At 36.5% G+C, this 22304-nt stretch overlaps 1 protein-coding gene across 30 annotated transcripts in view; it reads left to right on the forward strand.

Annotated features, from left to right (window-relative positions):
* The window catches only part of Stk33 (serine/threonine kinase 33), a 144506-nt gene that overhangs the window by 109050 nt on the left and 13152 nt on the right, over positions 1-22304 (forward strand). For 28 of the 30 annotated variants that reach the window (XR_016538081.1, XM_090348199.1, XM_090348200.1 and 25 more), the window contains one exon: positions 12146-12343. The exons of the other annotated variants lie outside the window; for them this stretch is intronic. Coding sequence is in view for 27 of the 28 variants with exons in the window: in XM_090348199.1 (XP_090204325.1) it covers positions 12146-12343 (198 nt within the window). In the remaining variant the exon portion in view is untranslated. The remainder of the gene's footprint in view (positions 1-12145; positions 12344-22304) is intronic. 30 annotated transcript variants of the gene reach the window in all.

Consider the following 22304-nt stretch of genomic DNA (forward strand, 5'->3'; position numbering starts at 1 on the left):
TAATTCATTCAGTAATTCCTTCAATACATGTATTACCTATGTTAGGTAATAAACTATAGTTGAATATACATGACATAATCACTGTCATTTACAACTTACAATCTAATAAGGAAAACAATCTATGTATGAAGTATAATGCAAAGAGATAAATGATATAAAAGTTACCAAGACAGGTGAGAAATAGGGAAGGCTAATTTGATGAGAAGATAACATGTGGAAGAAAAGGAATGAGAAAGTAGATCAGAAGAGATATTACAATTGTGAGAGAGCTTAAGTCCCAGGTTAAAGAACTTATTTATCTTCATATTGGGAAGAACAATTATATGCCCTTTGAAATGAAAGAAATGAATGCTATGGGTCTTTCAAGATGGTTTGTCTTTTCTTTTTTCTCTTTTTTTTTTTTTTTTGTAGTCATGGGGCTTGAACTCAGGGCCTGGGCTCTGTCACTGAGTTCTTTTGCTCAAGCTAGTGCTCTGCCACTTTGAGCTACAACTCTGGCTCTACTTCTTGTTATCTGGTTGCTAACTGGAGATAAAAATCTTACAGACTTTCCTGCAGGGATGGCTTTGAACTGCAGTCCTCAGATCTCAGCCCCAGAGTAGCTAGGTACTGGTGCATGAACCACCAGTACCCTAACAATATGGCTTATCTTTTTTATAATTTTTTACTTTATTATGATTTAAACTCAGTGCTTCATGTTTGCCAGCACTCCACCACTTGAGCCCTTCAGTCCTTTTTTTTTTTTGCCTTAGTCCTACCTTCAGTCTTTTTTTTTCCTTAGTTTTATTGTTTTTCAGGGTCTTGTGCTTTTGCCCAGGTCCAACCTTAGATGATGATCCTCCTACTCACTGCCCCCACAACTGGAATTGCAGGCGTGGCCCACAAGGTGGCTTATTTTGAGTAAGTCATTTAAATTTCTATAATGACCTTAGCGATGGTAATTAAAAGGCACTATCAGGGAACAAAGAAAGATTAAAACACAGTCCTGCCCCTTGGATAAATTGCTACCAGCTACAGTCTGTACTTTGCTTTATAGTCACACTCTGCAAAGGCACTTGTAATCAGTGTGAAGAGCAGAACAGGCTTTCCTTGTGCATGAACAGGACCTTTAGTCATGAATTTATAAGTTCTTATTAAATTTGGTCATTAGCTTTTGACCTCTAGGATTAAGGTTGAAATTTTTCTGATGACTAATTATTGGCTGTTATTTTTTCTCTCCAGTATATTTTCATCCTAAATATGTTGATTCCTACATTTACATTACTCTATTACTCTTAAATGCTCAATCAGTTCATATATGCATGCACATGTATGATGCATTCTTGTTTAATTAGCCTTTATAAAATTATGCTAGGAAGAAACCCAGGCATCATGACAGTTGGAGATTTATTCAGTATTTAAGTATTAGGAAATACTCAAAAATCCAACAAATATTCATTGAATAACCACTGTATACCGTGGAGGACATAAGGACCAGTCTAACATAGTTTCTGCCCACAGCTAGTAAAGGTTTAATTTAAAATAAAAACAAAGGCAGAGAAGGATAAATCTATACACATAGAACTATAGTACTGATTTTCCACAAACGAGCTGTTTTTCTCTCAAGACTGTTAGAAAAGCTGCTTACAGGTAAAGGAAATACGTACAAAAATGGAAATTAGGGGCCAGGAGTTTGGCCTACTGGTAGAGTGCCTGCCTAGCATGCACTAAGACCTGGGTTTGATTTCTTGGTACCATATACATAGAAAAAGCTGGAAAGTGGTGCTGTGACTCAAGTGGTAGAGCTCTAGCCTTGAGAAAACCCAAGGACAGTGCTTAGGCCCTGAATTCAAGCCCCCACACTGGCAAAAAAAAAAAAAAAATGGGAATTGGTGTTGGAGTTAAGATAAGAAGGAAGTAGCGGCCCGGGAGTTTGGCCTAGTGGTAGAGTGCTTGCCTAGCATGCACGAAGACCCGGGTTCGATTCCTCGGTATCACATACATAGAAAACAGCCAAAAATGGTGTGCAATTGGTAGAACTCTAGCCTTGAGAAAGTCCAAGGACAGTGCTCAGGCCCTGAGCTTAAGCCCAGGACTGGCAAAAAAAAAAAAAAAAAGAAGGAAGTAGAGATAACTTCATAAAGAGGCATATAAACTCAGAAAAATAGAAAGTTTATTTAGAGACTAATTAGTAGTTTTCCCAGATTCACAGAAACCATTTAAGGAGTGATAAGAAATTAACGTGAAAAGGCTTTTAAGAGTTGTTTTGCTTTGTATCTTTACTAAGACTTTATGTTTTGCTTCTATGAAATGAGTTACTGCCGAAAGGCACTGAAGTGCCACGATGACAACTGGGCATGTGTGTATTTTCTCTTTTGTTCTTTCAGGGTAATATCAATGGACTTGCATGGCACCTGTGGGCTAGATGTGATGATTAGATTCTGAGGGAAGAGTTCTCACTTCAATGTAATAGCCCACTTGAGATGATAGGATGCTAGAAGAGTTATAGAATATATTTGTGTAAAAAAGGTCTTGTAGGGGCATACTCACAGGTCATGGCTAAGGAGCAGAAGCAGGGTCTTGATGGGAAGATACATCAAGAATCAAGGATCGATATTAGGGCAGCACTGGATTTTTCTCACAGGTCAACTCTTTCAATTAGTGGGTTGGGGCTAGGACAGACAGAATCATAGGAAGAGTTATCTGGCAGTGGTGTGTAGTGAGGATGCGTGGATGAAGTGGGGAATTGGGGAAAGGAACTCTTGTGCACATTGTTGGTAATGGTGCTGTGATAAGCAAACTCTCCAATAGGATAGAAGGAACAGAAACGTATCCTTGTATATTTGTAACTTTTATGACAGCACTCGTATGGAAGATCAAAGGGACAGGACAGTTTACTAACTGTGGTTGAACTAAATGGTTATCCACAGGAAAAAAAAAGAAATTGGATTTGTCTTACCATAGACAAAAAAACCAACTCTAGAAGAATCAGAGATGTATTTTTTAAAAGCAAATATTTTACATTCTTAGTGGAAAATACAGATGATTCTCTCTCTCCTGGGATGTATAGTAAAGGAATTAATAAGCAGTATCAGAAGTACTAATAATAAACAAGGTATAATAGGCATTAACACAAAAGACATGATGGACTAACTTGACTATATTAATCTTAAAAGCATCTGTTTATAAAATAACACATTAGGAAAAGTTAATGGGTTATACACTTGGAGAAGGCTTTTGCAACACAAATAACCAACAAAGGAATAATATAATGAAGTTTAGATAATTTACCAATCAATACAAAGAGGACACATACAAAGTTATATAAAATGGGTAGGCAGGAAGATGCATTTCACAAAAGAACACACATTCAACTAATGAACATGTGCCAAGATGCTCAGATTCATTAGTGAACAGGGAAATGACAAATCAAGACCTCAGTGAATTAAATCAAGAATTAAGTCATGTAACAATATTAGTTGTTAAAAATGGTATAGATAAACAATACCTCCTAATCTTTGCTAGTAATCTTTGCTAATTAGTGCTACTACTGCAGGGAAAAGCCCTGGAATTATCTTGTAAAATAAATCAATTATTCTCATACTCAGCAAAACAAGAAATTTCCCTCCTAAGATACAACCAAGAAGAACGCTTAGATATCTATACCAGGAGACAGATACAATGCCAAGTCAGGTTAAGTATCCTTTATTTGAAATGCTTGGAACAAGAAGGGTTTCAGACTTTGGATTTCCCCTTAAGTTTTGGGATATTTTTATATATGTAAGATATCCAGAGGACAAGACATGAGTCTAAACACAAAATCTATACTTCATACTCACGCTTTACACATAGCCGGAAGGTAGCTTTATTCAGTATTTTTAGTGTACATGACAGCAACCTGTCAGCTGAAGTCAGATGTAAAAGTTTCCCATTTTTGTCATCATCACTTGTTGCCGCTCAGAGTTTCAGATTTTGGAGAATTCTGAATTTTGGATATCCAGATTATGGATTATCATTTTGGATATTTGGATATCTGGATGCTGAGCTTGTAGAAGTGTGTAAAGGAGGAAAAGCTCAGAATCAACATAAATAACTTTGGAGAATGTATAAATTGTGGTCTTTTTTAACAATAAAATAATATATAACAGCAAAAATGATTATGGTAATGTGAACAAGGCTGAGAAATATTTTTAAATTAATCATAATTTTGAAAGATGTTAACTTCTCTAAAATACACAAATTTTAAATAGATAAGCAGATGAATTTATTATATGTGCATGCCTTATGTAAACACATCTAGAACAATATAGTGTTTTTATCCTGCTACAAATATACTTCATTTTGCTTCCTGTTAGTAACTCTCTTTGCCATCCTACCATACCAGAGAATTACTTTCATCATAGGTCTACTGTTTTAGTTGATGGGCTTTAAATAAATGCTATCTACAAGGTAAATTCTTTTGTGGCTTCTTTTATTCAGTATTATGTCTATGAGATTCAGGTTGTATGAAAGTAGTTTCCAAATGTTGGATAGTATTTCATTGGGTGAACTTAGCACAATTTATTTTGTCCATTCCCTCTGTTTGACATTTGGTTGTTTCTAGTTTTTGACTAGTATAAATAAATCTGTTATGAACATTCTTGTACAAATCTGTTTGTGGACATACGCACTCATTTCCCTTCTGGCTATAAATCTAGGAATGAAATTGTTCAGTGATATGATAAGCCTACACGTTTGACTTTAAAAGAAATCACCAAAAGCTTTCCAAAGTGATGTATCATTCAGCAGCAATATGTGAAAGTTCTAGTTTCATTTCCCATTATCTCCAGTGCTTGTTATAGTCAATATTTTAAATGCTCTGACAAATAGATTGTGTTGTCACACTGTAGTTTGAGTAGGCATTTCCTGTACTTTAATTTCCATTTACTGTGCTTATGCTTATTGGCTTGTTGATTATCTTTATTTTTGTGAAATGCCTGCACCAGGTCTGTGCCTCATTTTTGGTTTTGGTTTTATGCTTTTCTAAACATTTCTAGAAGTTCTTTATATATTCTGGATATGCTGTTTGTCATATACATATATGTCCTATAAGTATATCATTTATATGCAAATATACATACAAATGATTATTATGTATATGCATATACATTTTCTTCAGTTTATTTATGTGCCTTTTTAGTTTCTGAATAGTACCTCTGGTGAAGAGCTCTAACTTTAATGGAATTTCATTTATCATTTTTCTTTTGTAGTTAATGCTTTTGCATTTTTCCAGTAATTTTTTGCTTGCCCCTAGGTAATGAAGACAGGATCCATAAGGTTTTATATTTTTGTTTCCCTCAAGAGGTTTGTATGTTTTTAGCCTTCAAGTTTAGGTCTTTGTTGACTCATGAATTAATTTTCTTGTATGTTATAATGTAGGAGTCAAGGTTCATTTTTCCCCAAAAGGATATCCAGTCATCTCAACAATGTAATTTTTCAATGAAAAAAATCCTAAGGCAAAATATTCATTCTATCAAGTTAAAGCAACTATAGAAATAGTTATTTTGAATATAAACAAATATTATTTTATTTTTTATTTTTAAAAATTTGTTTACGCTGGAAGTTTGTCTAGTGGTAGAGTGCTTGCCTCGCATGCATGAAGACCAGAGTTCAGTTCTTTGGTATCACATACATAGAAAAAGCCGAAAGTGGTGCTGTGGCTCAAGTGAATAGGGCTCTAGCCTTGAGAAAGCCCAAGGACAGTGCCTAGGTCCTTAATTCAAGCCTCAGGACTGGCAAAAAAAAAAATGCTTATTTTTTGCTGGACCTGGGAATTCAACTCTGGGCTTGAATGCTATACCCAAACTCCTTTTTCCTCAAGGCTAGGGCTCTACCACTTGAACCACAGCACCACTTTTTGGCTTTTTCTGGTGACTAACTAGAGATAAAAGTCTCACAGACTTTCCTGCTCAGGCTGGCTTGGAACTGCAATCCTCATATCTCAACCTCCTGAATAGCTAGGATTACAGGCATGAGCTGCTGGTACCCAGCATGAAATCCTTTTTTAAAAGGAAAGGGATGATAAACACCAGATTGTAGCTGGTAATCATCTCAGGTGGCAGAAGGCAGGACAACAGGATAGAGAAAACCCAAGAAGATAGGTGGAAGTTAGACTTTTTTCTTTTAGTTTTTAAAATGTGTTTTGTTATGTCAGCGAAGTTTAGTACATTATCAATGAATGAATGAATGAATGAATAAAAATAAATCTTTCAAGGATTAATGACAACAATACACTACTGACATCTTAAAACTGTAATATTGATTCAGTTACAAGGCACCTTAGGTCCAATAGAAGGTATTTAAAGTTCTGATGACTCATGTCTCTAATCCTAGCTACTCTAGAGGCAGATCCCTAAGGATCACAGCTGAAAACCAGCCCTGACAAGGGAGTTCATGAGACCTTTATCTCCAATTAACTACCAAAAAAAAAAACACCAGAAAGCTGGGCTGTGGCTCAAGTGGTAGAGAGCTAGCCTTGGGCAAAAATGCTCAAGGACAACACCCTGGCCCTGAGTTAAAGCCCCAGGACAAGCAAAAAAGGGGAAAAAACATGAGAAGGGGTATCAATGTTCAAGAAGTAATGCACCACTACCTGACAAATGTAACTGTAACCCCTCTATACATTACTCTGACAATAAATAAATAAAAAAATATGTAGGAGTTCTCATTCAACAAATCAGTTTAAAGGTACAATGAATCTTGAACAATGTTACCTTTTCATCATTCTCCCTTTTCCCTCTGACGCCATCTCCTTCCCTCAGTTTTCTTAATTTTATAGAATAGGCATCCAAAATTATGGTTGCATTCTCCCCTCTCTTCCTCTCTTCATTTATCTACCCACCTTCCTTTAGCTCTCCCCAACAAACAAAACTTTCAAGTGCCAGTATCCTAGTGTTCATTCTAAGGAATTCTAAGATCATTCTAAGGAAGTACACTATTTGAATTCTCCCCTACAAATACCATTTTGCTTTATATGTTTGTGTATATTTGCATACAAAGCCATATGTGTTTGCTTTTACATTTATAAATTAGTTTTAGCTTCCATTTATAAAAGAAAGCATATATTCTTTGTGTCTCTGACTGACCTGACTGACTTCATATAACATAATTTATCCTGGTCCATCCATTTTGTTGCAAACATTGTAATACATTATTCTTTTTTTTTTTTTTGCCAGTCCTGGGCTTGAGCTCAGGGCCTGAGCACTGTCCTTGGATTTTCTCAAGGCTAGAGCTCTACCACTTGAGCCTCAGCACCACTTCTGGCTTTTTTCTATGTATGTGGTACCGAGGAATCGAACCTGGGTCTTCATGCATGCTAGGCAAGCACTTTAACCACTAGGCCAAACTCCTGGCCCATGTAATACATTATTCTTAATGGGTAAATAGAATTCCATTGTGTATATATCACCATATTGTCTTGATTCCTGCGTTCTTTGGGGATCCTCTGTGCTATTTCCACACCCTTGGCAATGGTGAATAGTGCAGCAACCAACACAGTTGTGCACATGGCTTTACATAGGTAGTTCTACATGTAGTTGTTTGAGGAATCTCTAACTTTTCAAAAAGAACAGGTTTACATTCCACCAACAGTGTATTAGGGTTCCTTTTCTCCTGTATCCATACAGACACATTATTGTTTGCTATTTTATTTTTGTGTGGGTGCTGGGGCTATTGGATACTAGCCCTTAGCAAAAAAGCTCAGGGATAGCATTCTACCACTTGAGCCATAGCTCCACTTCTGGCTTTTTGGTGGTTAATTGGAGATTGGAGTTTCATGGACTTCCTTGCTAGGGCTAGCTCAGTCTTCAGATCTTGTCCTCCTGAGCATCTAGGATTACAGGCATTAGGCACGTGTACCTAGCTATTGTTTGTATTTGTATTGATGGAGATCTTATGAGGCTGAAATGGAATATGTAATGTTTTTTATTTGCATTTCTTTTTTCATATATTTTTATTGTAATTAAGAGAAGGGTTACATTATATTCAGTAGATAGAGGGTGCATTACTTCACATACATTGATACCCTTTCTCATGTCTTGGTCCCCATTTCCCTCCCTCTACCCCCATGATTTGCATTTCTTTTATGGCCAGAGATGACGAGCGTTTCTGCATGTGTCTATTAGCCATTTTTACTTCTTTGTGTGTGTGTGTGTGTGTGTGTGTGTGAGAGAAATCTCCATTTAGCTTGTCTATTTATTGAGTTGTTGATTCTTTCAGAATATAGTTTCTTGAGCTCTTTGTATATTCTAGATATTAGTCCATTGTCTGACATACAGCTAGCAAAGACTTTTTTTGTTCTTTTGGTTGTCTTTGTAGCTTGTTAACTGTGTCCTTTGCTATGCAAAAACTTCTTAGTTTGATATAGTTCCATTTGTCAATTATATCTATGATCTGTTGTGTCCCGGAACTTGACTCAGAAACTTCCTGCTTGTATTGAGAAGTCCTATGTTTTTCCTTCTCCTCCCTGTAGTAATTTCATGGTTTCAAGTCTTATATTGAGGCCTTTGATCCATTTTGAATTGATATTAGTACAGGGTTACAGATAGGGATCCAGTTTCAGTTTTCTGCATGTGTATATCAATTCTTCCAGCTCCATTTGTTGAAGACTATCTTTTCTTTTCTTTTTTTTTTTTTTTTTTTTTGCCAGTCATGAGGCTTGAACTCAGGGCCTGGGCATTGGCCTTGGGTTTTCTCAGGGATAACACTACCATTTGAACCACAGCACCACTTCTGGCTTTTTCTGTGTATGTGGTACCCAGGAATCAAACTCAGGGCTTTGTGCATGCTACACAAGCACTCTACCACTAGGCCACTCTCCCGGCCAAGAGACTTTTTTTCATTCTATATTTTTGGTTCCCTTATCTAATATTAGATGGTTGTATGTCTGTGGGCTTATTTCTAGGTCTTCTATTCTGTTCCCTTCGTCCTGCCTGTTTTTATGCCAGTACCAAGAAGCTTTTGTTACTAAGAGTAGAGTTTCAAGTGTGGAATTATTATCTCTAACACCATCTTCTTTTTTTTTTGACTAGAATTGCTTTTGTGTTCAAGGCCTTTTGTGGTTCCATATGAATTTTTGAATTCTATTCTATATCTCAGTGAAGAATGACATTGGTATTTTGATAGGTATTGAATTGAATTGTAGATTGCCTTGGGCAGTGTTGCCATGTGAGTGATATCAATTCTGCCAAGCCAGGAATATAGGAAGTCCTTTCACTTCCAAATGTCTTCTGTAATTTCTTCAAGTTTTTATAGGCTTCATTGTAGAGGCCCTTCACTTCCTTGGTTAGATTGACTCCTAGGTTTTTTGTTTTATTTTTTGAGACAATTACAATTGGAGTTGCTTTCCCCCAGATTTCACTCTTGATCTTAATGTTAGCATATAGAAAAGCTACTGAGTTTTGTGGATTGATTTGATACCCTGCTAGTTTGCCAAAGTTATTTATTGGCACTTCAGACTTTTATAAAAAATATTTAAAATAATATTTCAGATTACTGACAGCTGTTAGTTTTGTTACTTCTTTGCTTTGTTTTGTTTTTGTGAAGCTGACTTTAGAAAAAAAATGGTTAAGCTTACTAGAAATTCTTGTTGAGGCAGATGAGGAAAACAGGGTATAGAAACTGATTCCTGCAAATTATCTCTGCCCACAGATCCTTCCAAAACTTTTCATATATAGCCAGATGTGTATATTCCTGCTTGGAAAATTCTGATTTGGAATATATTGAGTTTAAAAGCTCAACTAATCTCTAAGAAGAAATTTTTGGGAGGAAGTTAGAAATGTACTTCTGAAATAGGCAAATTATTTTCATACTCTCTTTCCTCTTGAGGATTAGAAATACCAGTTCCAGCCTTATGTCTTCCCATTGGTACTACACTTGTAAAGAAAAGTCACTGAGATGACATGGTTTGGAAAATCATAAAATGTCCCATAATGTTTGCCTACCTTAAATTCATTGAGGCCTACCAAGGCACATTTGGTGATTTCACTGAAAAAAAAATGCTTTGAGTCCCTTGTAGTTATCTTTCCCTACTGTAATTGGCATTGCTTATTAGTATTATCAATGGAATAGTTGAGCTACTCATGATAAATGATCTTAAAAGTAAATAGAACATTCCCTCTCACTAAAGAATATCATTGTTAAGAACAAGTCATCTCAAATACCTTCTATACAGTTTCATATAACACACATAGGTTCATATAAGGGAAACTATTTTTTACCTAATCTAGAGATTATTTTATTTATAGAAGAAAAAGCCACTTTGTATTCAACTATCTATGTCTACATTCTTTTTTTTTGCCAGTCCTGAGCTTGAGCTCAGGGCCTGAGCCCTGTCCTTGAACTTTCTCAAAGCTAGAGCTCTACCACTTGAGCCTCAGCATCACGTCCAGCTTTTTTCTATGTATATGGTACAGAGGAATTGAACCCAGGTCTTCGTGCATGGCAGGCAAGCACTCTACCACTAGGCTAAACTCCTGGCCCCTATGTCTACATTCTTATTTTGTAAATAGTCTCCTGTGAATATAGAAATATATGCATATATTCGCATAGTATATCATCATAGGTATAGGGTAAATTCTGAATGGTGGAATCACTGGTCAGAGAATTGTGTTACACTTTTTAGTAGTGTATTGCTCATTTACCATCCCATAAAAAGCTAGTTAAAAGCTGTGTTTCTCTACATCCTCATGAACATAGGATATTACTAAACTTAAGTTTATGTCCCTCTGTTAAGTGATGTTTGGTATTTTGTTTGTTTAGATTTGAGATTCATTAATTTTGTAAAGTTGTGCATCCTTTTATATGTTTTTTATTGTAATTAGTAAAAGGGTTACATGATATTTGCCAGATAGAAGGTGCATTAATTCACATACATTGATACCCTTTCACATGTCTTGGTACCCATTACCCTCCCCCCCACACCTCCCACCCGCCTTGGTTATATGCTTTTTAATAGTGTTTATTTTGTTGCTGAAAATTTTTATTCCTTGTAACATTACAAATGGAAGTATTCTAGCTTTGTAAACAAGTAAGTCACATGATCATGTTTCAGAGGCATAGAGAAGTGAAATTGCCATGTGCCTTGGAGGAAGGAGCATTGAGTGAAGAAGTGAAAATGACAATATTCAGAGTTAACCAAAGGAAACCTTATTAGGGCAAGGTCACTAATTACCAGTATTATACACAATGAGGTATCACGTTGTCTCTTTCTGATATTAAAAGAATCAAATTGAGGTAAATTAGTTTGTATTTGTATTCTGGAGCCTAGAGACCATGAATTTATGACAATTAGGATTAGAGGTCAACATAAAGCCAAGAAGGTTTTTTTTGTTGTTGTTGGTATTAGTTGTGGGCCTTGAACTCTGGGCCTGGGTGCTGTCCCTGTGCTCTTCAGCTCAAGGCTATTGCCCTACCCCTTGAGCCACAGTGCTACTTCCAGTTTTCTGGTGGTTAATTGGAAATAACCAGTCTTTAGTGCCCAGGCTGGCTTTAAACCGCAGTCATCAGATCTCAGCCTCCTGAGTAGCTAGGATTATGGGTATGAGCCACTGTGCTCGGCTAAAGCCAAGAAGTTTTAATAGAGGAGAGATGGATGAGAGGAACCAAGAATAGACCTGGATATCAGAACTCATTTGGATGGAAACTTGGAGACTCTTTGATTTTATATGACTTCAGCCTTACATGGTTGCTATTGCTGAACCACTTTCTGTGCTTCACTTGAGTTTAAGTTTATTTCATCTTTTTGAGTTCCTTACAGAGATGATTCTTAGACTGAGCCTCTTGAAGAACATATAGGCTATGGATAGACCGAAAAAAATGGCAAAAGATTCTGAATTAAGGTGATAAAAAGATAGATGAGAATAACTAGTGGAAGTGGTAAAAAAAAAACACCTTTCTTATATATTAAGCACTTGTATATTAAGCACTGTAAGTCTTTAGCAAGGCATTTAAATAGCTGCCCTTAAAGTACTCTCTGTCTTGTAGATTTCTGCTATTGATGGTTAACACTGAGTTTACCTATAGATAAAGATTAATTTAGAATTTCTCAATAGTTATATCTATATTTGAAACTCTAATTTAAATCTAAACTATTATTTTCTAAACTATTCATAACATCTGTTGCCATTAGGGTAATAAAGTTTCTTCTGTGAGACCAACCAATGTACTGGAAATGATGAAAGAATGGAAAAATAACCCAGAAAGTGATGAGGAAAACAAGACAGATGAGAAGACTAATTGGTCCCTTCAAGAAAAGTTGAAAAGCAATCAGTTCAGGAAAAAGGCCCATGATGTCCATAACACTTCACTTGAGAAGGAAGAAAAACAGGTAGGGAAAGGCATCAAAACAAGTAGGAAGAGCATTTGTCTAATTTCTCCAAGCTATCAAATCCTCCAAACACTGGAGACTTTTCTACAGCTGTCTTTGCTGTTTGTAACCAACAATATTATATTGTGAGTAAAGTTCTTTATGCCTTGTAGGTTACCATGATTTAGTAACATGGCCAAAGGGTTTAAAATCTGTGATTCTGAGTTGGGTGCTAGTGGCCCCAAACTGTAATTCTAGCTTTTCGAAAGGCTGAGATCTGAGGACATTGTATGAAGCCAGCTTGGATAGGAAAGTTTATGCAACTTTTATCTTCAATTATTGACCAAAAAGCTGTGAGTAGAACTATGGCGCAAATGGTAGAGTACTAATATTGAATGAAATCACTCAGGGACAACACTCAGGCCCTGATTGTAAGCCCCAGGACTGGTGCGCGCACACACACACACACACACACACACACACACACATTAGTGATTATATAGAAAGGTCTTTGAAAACTTTATCTGTAAAGAAACAAATACAGGTTTAGCATCCCACATTTGAAAATGCAGCCATTTCAACAGGGGATGAATGCTTAACTGGTGATTAAGGCGTTAGGCTTTTTAAAGGTCAAAGGAACATATCATTGCCTCTGGCTATTGGTTGAGAGGGGTCTCATGTGTATGTTTAGGCTGGCCTTGACCTATGATCCTCTTCAGCTCAGCCACCCAAATAGCTGGGATTATAGGCATGAGCCACTGGTGTCAGGCTGAAATTATATTCTTATAAGTTTTCAACCTATTGGTTATAGTTCTAGCCTTTGTAAGCAACTCAAATTCTAATTATTTTCTTGCTTGAGTAAAACGACTGAGAACAGCATAAGTCACATTACTTAGTGATTTGTAGGTCTTGAAGAGGAAGGTGTAACTGAACAATAGAAAAGGGTACAGACAACATTTGGTTCCCAAGAGTATTTTATGTCATGTGCAGCAACAAGCATATAACCTAAGGCTGCAAAAATGTGTGTATATATGTGAACAATATTTGTTTTGATATATGTTTATATATGTATGTGAATATCTACAAACATGTGAATATCTACAAACATAAATGGAGTATATGGATGTGTATTATAGATGTATATACTAATGTATGTGTTAGTTGTCAAGTTAGTCAACAGAAAAGTCTTCAAACTATGTTTAAAAAGAAATTCAAATGAGATTTTAGGGTATTATCTTTAATGAATATATAAAATACACATACTCTAATAATAGCAGGACCTGTTATTAGAGTAGATACAAAGAGATCCCCGTAAGCTCATGTTTATACTATGGTCATGACTATTTTCAAAGAATGTTGTCAACCGTGTTGTTTAGGCATGTGCTCCCTGGTAGTATCCATGAACGCACAGATTACTCCCTCACTTCCCTTCTGCAGGTTTCTCGTAGAATGCTCATTCTAGTGTTGTGTGAGCAGGCAATGCTGCACTCTTGGGTGCTGGCTCAGAGTTCACCTGTTAGTCCCTCCCCCCATCTGCCTCTCTGCAGACTACATAGAATTGAAGAGCAGATCCTCAGAAGAGTTCTAGACTGTTCTGAAGCACACACAGCCTCAACTAATAGGATCCATATTTTAAACAAGAGCTCCAGGATGGCATGTACGTGTTACACATGCACTCATACCCCCCACAACTACAAAAAATGGCTGGCATGACTCAGCAATGGACATTCCGCCTAATGACCCTGAATCCCAACCCCAATGTCAGCAACAACACCAGAACATATAGATGTCACCAACAGGAAGAATGTTCCATTCTCAGAGCTCTTCAGCAGTGGAAAGGTTGCTCCATGGGTAGCAAACCCCCTCCTAATCACTGAACATACTCAACCAGACTTTGGAAAGCTGTAGCATTTTAATTCATCAAAATGGTGAATTAAAAGCAAGTAGTATTCTCCAGCTTCTCTGTGAGATTCTGTAGTTAAAAAGTAGAGCTGAGTTACACTACACAGGAAGAAACTGCTGACCCAATCTGGCTGCAGTCCTCTAGGTGCACAGGGTCCAACTTGGAAACATTGAAAGAGATCCACCATGGAGCCCAGGGAGGAAACAGCTAATGCTATGATAGACAGTGCGGTACTGCCACTAGCTTCAGATGCGTCTTAATGTGAGTTGAAAGGAAATCCAATGGGAATCTCAGTGTGATCCTAAGCAGCATGGAAATAATAGGAAATGCAGAGCTTGACACAGTGTTATTGATGTGAGAACCCTGGGAAGTCAAGAGAAAAACATAGCCAGCTTAACATGTATGTAAATTGCAGTGTAAAAATACAATATGAAAGAATGAAAAATTAGGGCAATGTAACTCTTCTGTGGATCAACAACTCCTCAATAAAGGATATTAATGATACTAAAGTGGTTGAAATACAAAGAATTCAAAAGAATGATTATAAGAATTACAAACAAAATTAAAAAGCACACATATAAGCATTTTAATAAATTCAAAAGCAATACAAATAAGCCACTGAATGAATTCAAAGAGGATACAAATAAGCCACTGAATGAAAAAAGGAAGACAACATAAAAGATATGAAAGGAAAATTCAGAGATACAGAACCTTTAAAAAATCCCATTGAAATTTTGGGAATGTCCGTATATACATATGTGTGTATGTATGTGTGTATGTACATATATGTCAAATTTTAAAAACAATTGAAATCTCTCTACCAACTGAATCGACCAAGTTGAAGGCTTTAGGACAAAGAAGAGAAATTTTAACATTTAGTTAAAGAAAAGAAATGAGAGAATATGGAGAGAACGTGCAAGAATTCTGGAATTGTCATTAAAAGACCAAACTTATGAATCATGAACATACGAGAAGGAGAAAGAGATGTGCACTAAGGGGTTAGAAAATAATTAAAGTAGTAACAGTTTCCCAAATCTTTTTTTTCAGTTTTAAAATTAGGATTTATTCATGAATGTTTCTTTTAAGACATTGTAGGCTAATGGTAGAATGAATATCTAATTTATAGGAATTGCATTAAACCTAGCACTCTAAAGCATCAAGTATTCTGTACATTTTATGCTTAAATAAAATGCTATACATAAAATTGGCTCCATACCAAAATATACATTTAAATGTCCACACACATACAGTTTCCCAAATCTTGACAAAGAGATGATCATCCAGGTGCAGGAGGTTTCTTAGATACTGAACATGGGAGGCTAGAATAAAACTTCTGGAAGGTATAGCATATATAAACATTAAGTATGCAGAAAAAGGACAGAATATTGAAAGCCACAAATGCCAAATCACCTGTAAAATCAAATCCATTTGAACATGTTTTTCAATAGGACTCTAAAAGCAAAGAAGACATGAAGTGATGTATGTCAAGATTTGAAAGAAAATAACTGCCAGTATAAATCACTGTATCTATCAAAACCAGCTTTTGTAATTTAAGGAGAAATGTAAACCTTTTGTGATAAGCAAAAATTAAAGGAATGCATGATCACTAAGCTAGTGCTGTACAAGATACTTAAATCTTACAAAAGGGAAGATAAATGTCAATTATAAAAATAGAAGAAAGAATAATTCCCACAAGATGAGAAGATAAGCAAATGATGACAATGAAAGAATCAAGCATTATGAAAACACAAATGACAGGAATGACATGACTTTTAATTACAACTCCGAATGTTAATGGTCTCAGTTATGCAGTAAAAATACACAGGCTTACAGGTTGGAATTTAAAACAACCCTACCATTTCTTGCCTACAAGAAATGTGCCTCACTAGTAAAGAAAAATACAGGCTTAAAGTAAAAAGATGGAAAACTATATTCTAATAAAATTAAGTCTAAAAGCAGGTAGGAGTAGTTATATTCTTATCTGTCAAAACCGATTTCAAATCAAAATCGGAAGAGACAAAGGGCACTTTATAGAAAATATAACAATTGTAAGCACATATGCACCAAACATTGGTGCACAATCTCACAGGACAAATGGTGCTGTACATGAAGTGCAAATAGAGTCTGACACAGTTCTCACAAATAAATCATATAGACCAAAAAAAAAAATCAAATAGCCAGGTGCTATTTGATTGGCTCACACCTAGCTACTCAAGAGGCTTAGATCCAGGAGATCACAGTTTAAATCCATACTGGGCAGAAAACTCCATGAGACTCCAGCTGATGAACAGCAAAACGTCAGACTAGAGGTGTGGCTCATATGGTAGCTTATCAGCTGACCAAGCAAACAAGTCAAACAAGTACCAGACCAGGTTAAATCCCTGGCACAGCAAAAATGAAAAAAGAAAGAAAACCAAGGAAATTTCAGAATTAAATAAGTATATATTAAATGGACTTAACAGAATATTCCATCTAAAAGCTGAAGAATACACATTCTCTAGTCATCTCTGGAGCTATCACCAAGGCTATAAAGTATACCTTAACCAATACAAGAAAATGGAAATAATATCCTGTATTTACCAGACCACAATGGAATAGAAATCAATAGCAATAAAAATTACAGTTCAGACATATGGGGGCTGGTCAATATATAATGAATGATCGTTGGGTAATAGATGAAATAAGAAGGAAAACAAAAATTTTCCAGAATCAAATAAAAATGGACGCACAAACTTTGTAACGCAGCAAAGGCAGTGCTAAGAGGAAAGTTTATAGCTGTGGGCAAGTAAATAAAAAAATTCTCAACTAAATAACTTAATGATGCAATTCAAACTCTTAGAAAAACCAGAAGCCAAACCAAAATGAGAGGCTCAAGGAAATAATAAAGATCATAGTAGAAATTAATGAAATGGAAACTAGAAATTATTACCAAAATATTGATGAATAAAATTGCTAATCTTTGAGTAGATAATATTGAGAAGCCCAAAGAAGTTAACCAAAAAAGAAAAGAATCCAACTTAATCATATTAGAGATGAAAGGATGTCACAACAAATACCAGTGAAGTCTCAGTGGTTCATTAAGGAATACTTTAAAAACTTATACACTAATAAAATGAAAAATCTAGAAGAAATGGAAAAGTTTCTAGACCTATATGAAATACCTACATTTACCCAACAGGATATAAAGCATTTAGCTCTTCATAGAGCTTAATGAGCAAATAAATTGAAGCAATAATAGTCTATTAATGAAAAAAATGCCAAGGACAAAAAGGATTCACTGGCAAATTCTTCCAGACATTTTTTTGTCAGTCCCAGAGCTTGAACTCAGGGCCTGAGCACTGTCCTTGGGCTTTTTCCTCAAGGCTAGTGCTCTGCCACTTGAAGAACAGCACCACTTCTGGCTTTCTATGTATGTGGAACCGAGGAATTGAACCTGGGCCTTGGTGTATGCTAGGCAAGCACTCTACCAGACTTTTAGAAAGAACTAATACCAGTGATCCTTAAATTATTCCATAAAATAATAAAGAAAAGAATACTACCACCACTCTGGAAAGCAGTATGGCGGTTCCTCAAAAGACTAAACATAGAGCTCCCCTATGACCCAGCAATTCCACTCCTTGGCATTTACACAAACGTCTGGAAACAAGGCATACTAAACCCACTAGCACAATGATGTGCGTTGAAGCGTTGTTTACCATAGCTAAGATATGGAACCAATCCAGATGCCCCTCAGTAGATGACTGGATCAAGAAGATGTGGTACTTATTATACACAATAGAATTCTATGTTGCCATCAGAAAGAATGACATCACCCCATTCATAAGGAAATGGAAAGACTTGGAAAAAATCATATTAAGTGAAATAAGCCAGACCCAACATAGGCTCCATGGTTTCCCTCATTTGTAATAATTAGTACACATCTAGGATTCTCCTAACAGAAGATCACAATAGCTCACAAGCTACGTACACATGGTCATATAGGATAAGCCTAAACAAAATGAACTCCAGGTTATGGAAAAAAGAGGTTTATCTTTGTGATTGTTGTTCTTAATGAACTATGCGACGTTATTTCTTTTCTCTTCTTTTCCCCGTATGGTTAATCTCATGTGGTTAGTGTATCTGACTTTGTTACCTGGCATATTGTATACTCATTTATTTGTTTATTTGAAATAGGGAAGGGAAGGTGGGAAAACAAGAAGATTGGGAGAAGGTGGGGAGAGAAAGGGGGATAAAAACATGAGAAGGGATATCAAGGTTTGAGAAGTGCATACATAGAAAAAGCCAGAAATGGTGCTGTGGCTCAAGTGGTAGAGCCTTGAGAAGCTTAAGGACAGTGCTCAGGCCCTGAGTTAAAGTACCAAGACTGGAAAAAAAATTATCAGCCAATTTCTTCGATGAACATAGACTCAAAATTGGAAATGAAGTCATATTATTTATACTAGCAAATAACACTAGCAAATATGTGTTAGTGTCTAAACAACCATAGAGATTCCACAAAAAACTTTTACATTTGATTAACACTTTTGGCAAAGTAAGAGAATACACAGTCAATATTCAGAACTAAACAGCTTTTCTATATGCTAATAATAAATAGGCCAAAAAAGAAATCAGGAAAACAGTCCCATTTTCAATAGCCTCAAGACATACCTGGTAGTAAATGTAACTAAAAAATAAAAATCTTTGAAACATTGAAGAAAGGAATTGAAGAATACACTAGAAGACTGAAAGGCCTCCCATCTTCCATGTTCATGGATTACCAAATCTGATTTTGTGAAAATGGCTATATTACTGAAAAGTCCCAATGTCACTCTTCACAGAAATAGAAAAATCCTAAAATCCATATGAAAGTATAAAATACTTCAAAATAATCAAAGCAATTTAGAGCCCAAGGAGCAATACTCTGTCATAATACCTGACCTAAACTGTACTATAGAGCTGTAGTAACAAAAATAGCATACTAACACAAAAACAGACATATAGACTCATGGGCTACAGTAGAATACTCAAACAATAAGCCCACACAGGTACAATCACCTGATTTCCCACAAAGGAGCCAAAGAGTGTGTTGGAGAAAAGAATGAATGGTGTTGAGAAAACTGAATATTTACAATGTTGACGACTGAAATGAGACCCTAATTTTTTACCTTGTGGAAAAAATGAATTCAAATTCAGCAAAGAGCTGGGAGCAGTAGTTGAGCCTATGATTTTTTTTATATAATATATAGAGGGGTCACAGTTACATTCGCCAGACAGAGGGTACATCACTTCTCACACACTGATAACCCTTCTCATGTTTTTGTCCCTATTTCCCGCTCCCCACCCCTCTCAATCACCTTGTTTTCCCCCCTTCCCTTTCCTATTTCAAATAAACAAATAAATGTATATAGAATATACTAGGTAACAAAATCAGATACTGTAACAATATGAGATTAACCAAAGGGCACGTCAAAAAAGAAGAAAGAAATGACATAGTACATTAAGAACAACAATCGCATAAACTCTTGTTTCCACATCCTGGAGATCCTTTCATTTATCCTTATCCTATATGGCCTTATGTATCTAGGTTTTGAGCTATTGTAAATCTCTGCTAGGAGAGTCCTAGGTTTGTACTAATTATTACAAATGAGGGAAACCATTGAGCCTATGTTCCTTTGAGTCTGGCTTACTTCACTTAATATGATTTTTTCCAAGTCTTTCCATTTCCTTACAAATGAGGCAATGCCATTCTTTCTGATGGCAGCATAGAATTCCATTGTGTACAAGTACCATATCTTCATGATCCAATCATCATGATCCAGGGGCATCTGGGTTGGTTCCATATCTTTGCTATGGTAAATAGTGCTTCAGTGAACATTGTTGTGCTAGTGGCTTTACTATGTCCTTGTTTCTGGACGTTTGGGTAAATGCCAAGGAGTGGAATTGCTGGGTCATAGGAGAGCTCTATGTTTAGTCTTTCGAGGAATCACCATACTGCTTTTCATAGTGGTTGAACGAGTTTACACTCCCACCAACAGTGTAGTAGAGATCCCTCCTGGCCACATCCCTGCCACCATCTGTTGTTATTAGATTTATTGATCATGGACATTCTAACTGGAGTGAGGTGGAATCTTTTTTTGATCTGCATTTCTTTTATGAGTTTATGATCTTAGCAACTTGGGGGGACCTAGTAGTGGGGTATGTTTCAAAGATCCATCCAGGCAAAAAGAAGTATGCAAGTTTTTATCTTATCCAATGACTGGGCACAGTGGTATGTGCCTGTTATCACAAGGGAGCAGGAGTTAGAAGGGTTGCAGGCCCAGGCTGGCCCAGGCATAAACAAACCTAAAAGGCTGGAGGTATGGCTCAAGTTTAGCAACTGTGAGGCCCTGAGCTCAATCTCCAACATTACACACACAAAAACAGCATCAGAAATCTTGCATAAAATCTATGAACCCATGAACCTAAATCTTTGAAGCTTGGAACCTGGTAGAAGAAAACAGGAAAAATAACTGAAGATAAAGGCATAGGCAATGGCTTTCTGAATAGGATTCCAGTTGCTCAGGAAATACAGTGACCAATGGGATCACACCAAATTAAAAGGCATCTGCATATTGAAGAAAATAATTATGAGGCCGAAGAAACAACCTAGAGCAGAGAACAAAATATTTTCCAGTTGCTCGTTGTACATAGGATTAATATCCATATTATAAAAAGAGCTCCAAATGCTATGCACCAAAAGAGCAAGTAATCCAGTTAATAAATGTGCAGATGAATTAAACAAACCGTTCTCAGAGGAAGTACAAATAGACATTTCCTAAAGGAAATGTAAATCACTATATTGAAGTTTCATTTTACCCAGACAGAAAGGCAAACATCAAGAAAACAAACAGTAACAAATGCTAGATGGATTGTAAATCCTACCAAATGCTGTTGGTAACATGGTACATTCTTGCAGCCACAGTGGAAATCAGCACATGGTTGTTCATCAAACAAACAAAAAACAAAAGAATTAAATAAAACTACCATATGATCCCAGCAACTACTCTTGTGCAGGTGTCTGAATGGATGTTAGGCAGCAGACAGTAGGGATAGCTGTAAACCCATGTTTATTACAGGACTATTCACAATAGCTAGATTTGATATTTAGTTTTAGTACACGTTCATTTTTAAACATTGGAGCATTATGACAAGGCATTTGTGCTAGGGACAGAATAACAGTATCATCATCGATTAAAAGCACAACCTGTGGATTTTACAATCCATAGCCTAGCCTTACTGAGTACACAGTTTAGAGTGGTGCACAAGTCTCTAATTCTCCTTCGTTCCATCAGTGAAGCAAGAATCATGTCCTCAACTAAGGGCTAAATGAAGTCATTGATATAATGCTCATTACTGAAGAACATGAATAGAATATTAATAAACTTATTTTTTTCTCCTGGACCCATCAAGGTTCCTTTGAGTATAGTTGTTGGGATAAACTAATAAACCCAGAAATACAATGTTTAAAGGTGATAGAGATGCTTCTGAGTTTTATGAAGATCCCAGGGTATTGTGCAAGACCAAGTTATTGAGCCCTCCTCAAAAGGGATTTGCACATTCAAACCCTTTGCCATTTGTCTTTACAGTTCTCCCTAGTAGATCAGAGAAAGGCTGTTCTTTCAACCCACTAGGTTGGTTTGGTTGCATGACTTCCTTTGGCCAATGTGAGGTTAAAAAGTGATAGGTAGCCAAGCATGGTAGCTCACACCTGTAATCCTAGCTACTCAGGAGGCTGAGATCTGAGGATCAAGGTTCAAAGCCAGCCTGGGCACAAAAGGACCTGAGACTTTTATCTCCAATTAACCCCTAGAAAATGGGAAGTAGGGCTTGACTCAAGGGGTAGGGTTGTAGCCTTGCGCTGAGCGCTCAGGGACAGCGCCCAGGCCAGAGTTCAAGCCCCATGACCCACAAAAGAAAAAGAAGAAGAAGAAGAAGAAGAAGAAGAAGAAGAAGAAGAAGAAGAAGAAGAAGAAGAAGAAGAAGAAGAAGAAGAGGAAGAAGAGGGGAGGGGGAGAGGAAGAGAGGAGAAAGAGGAGGAGGAGGAGGAGGAGGAGGAGGAGG

Source organism: Megascapheus bottae, chromosome 16 (genome assembly GCF_031878675.1).
Source record: "Megascapheus bottae isolate mThoBot1 chromosome 16, mThoBot2.hap1, whole genome shotgun sequence".
Lineage (NCBI taxonomy): Eukaryota > Metazoa > Chordata > Mammalia > Rodentia > Geomyidae > Megascapheus > Megascapheus bottae.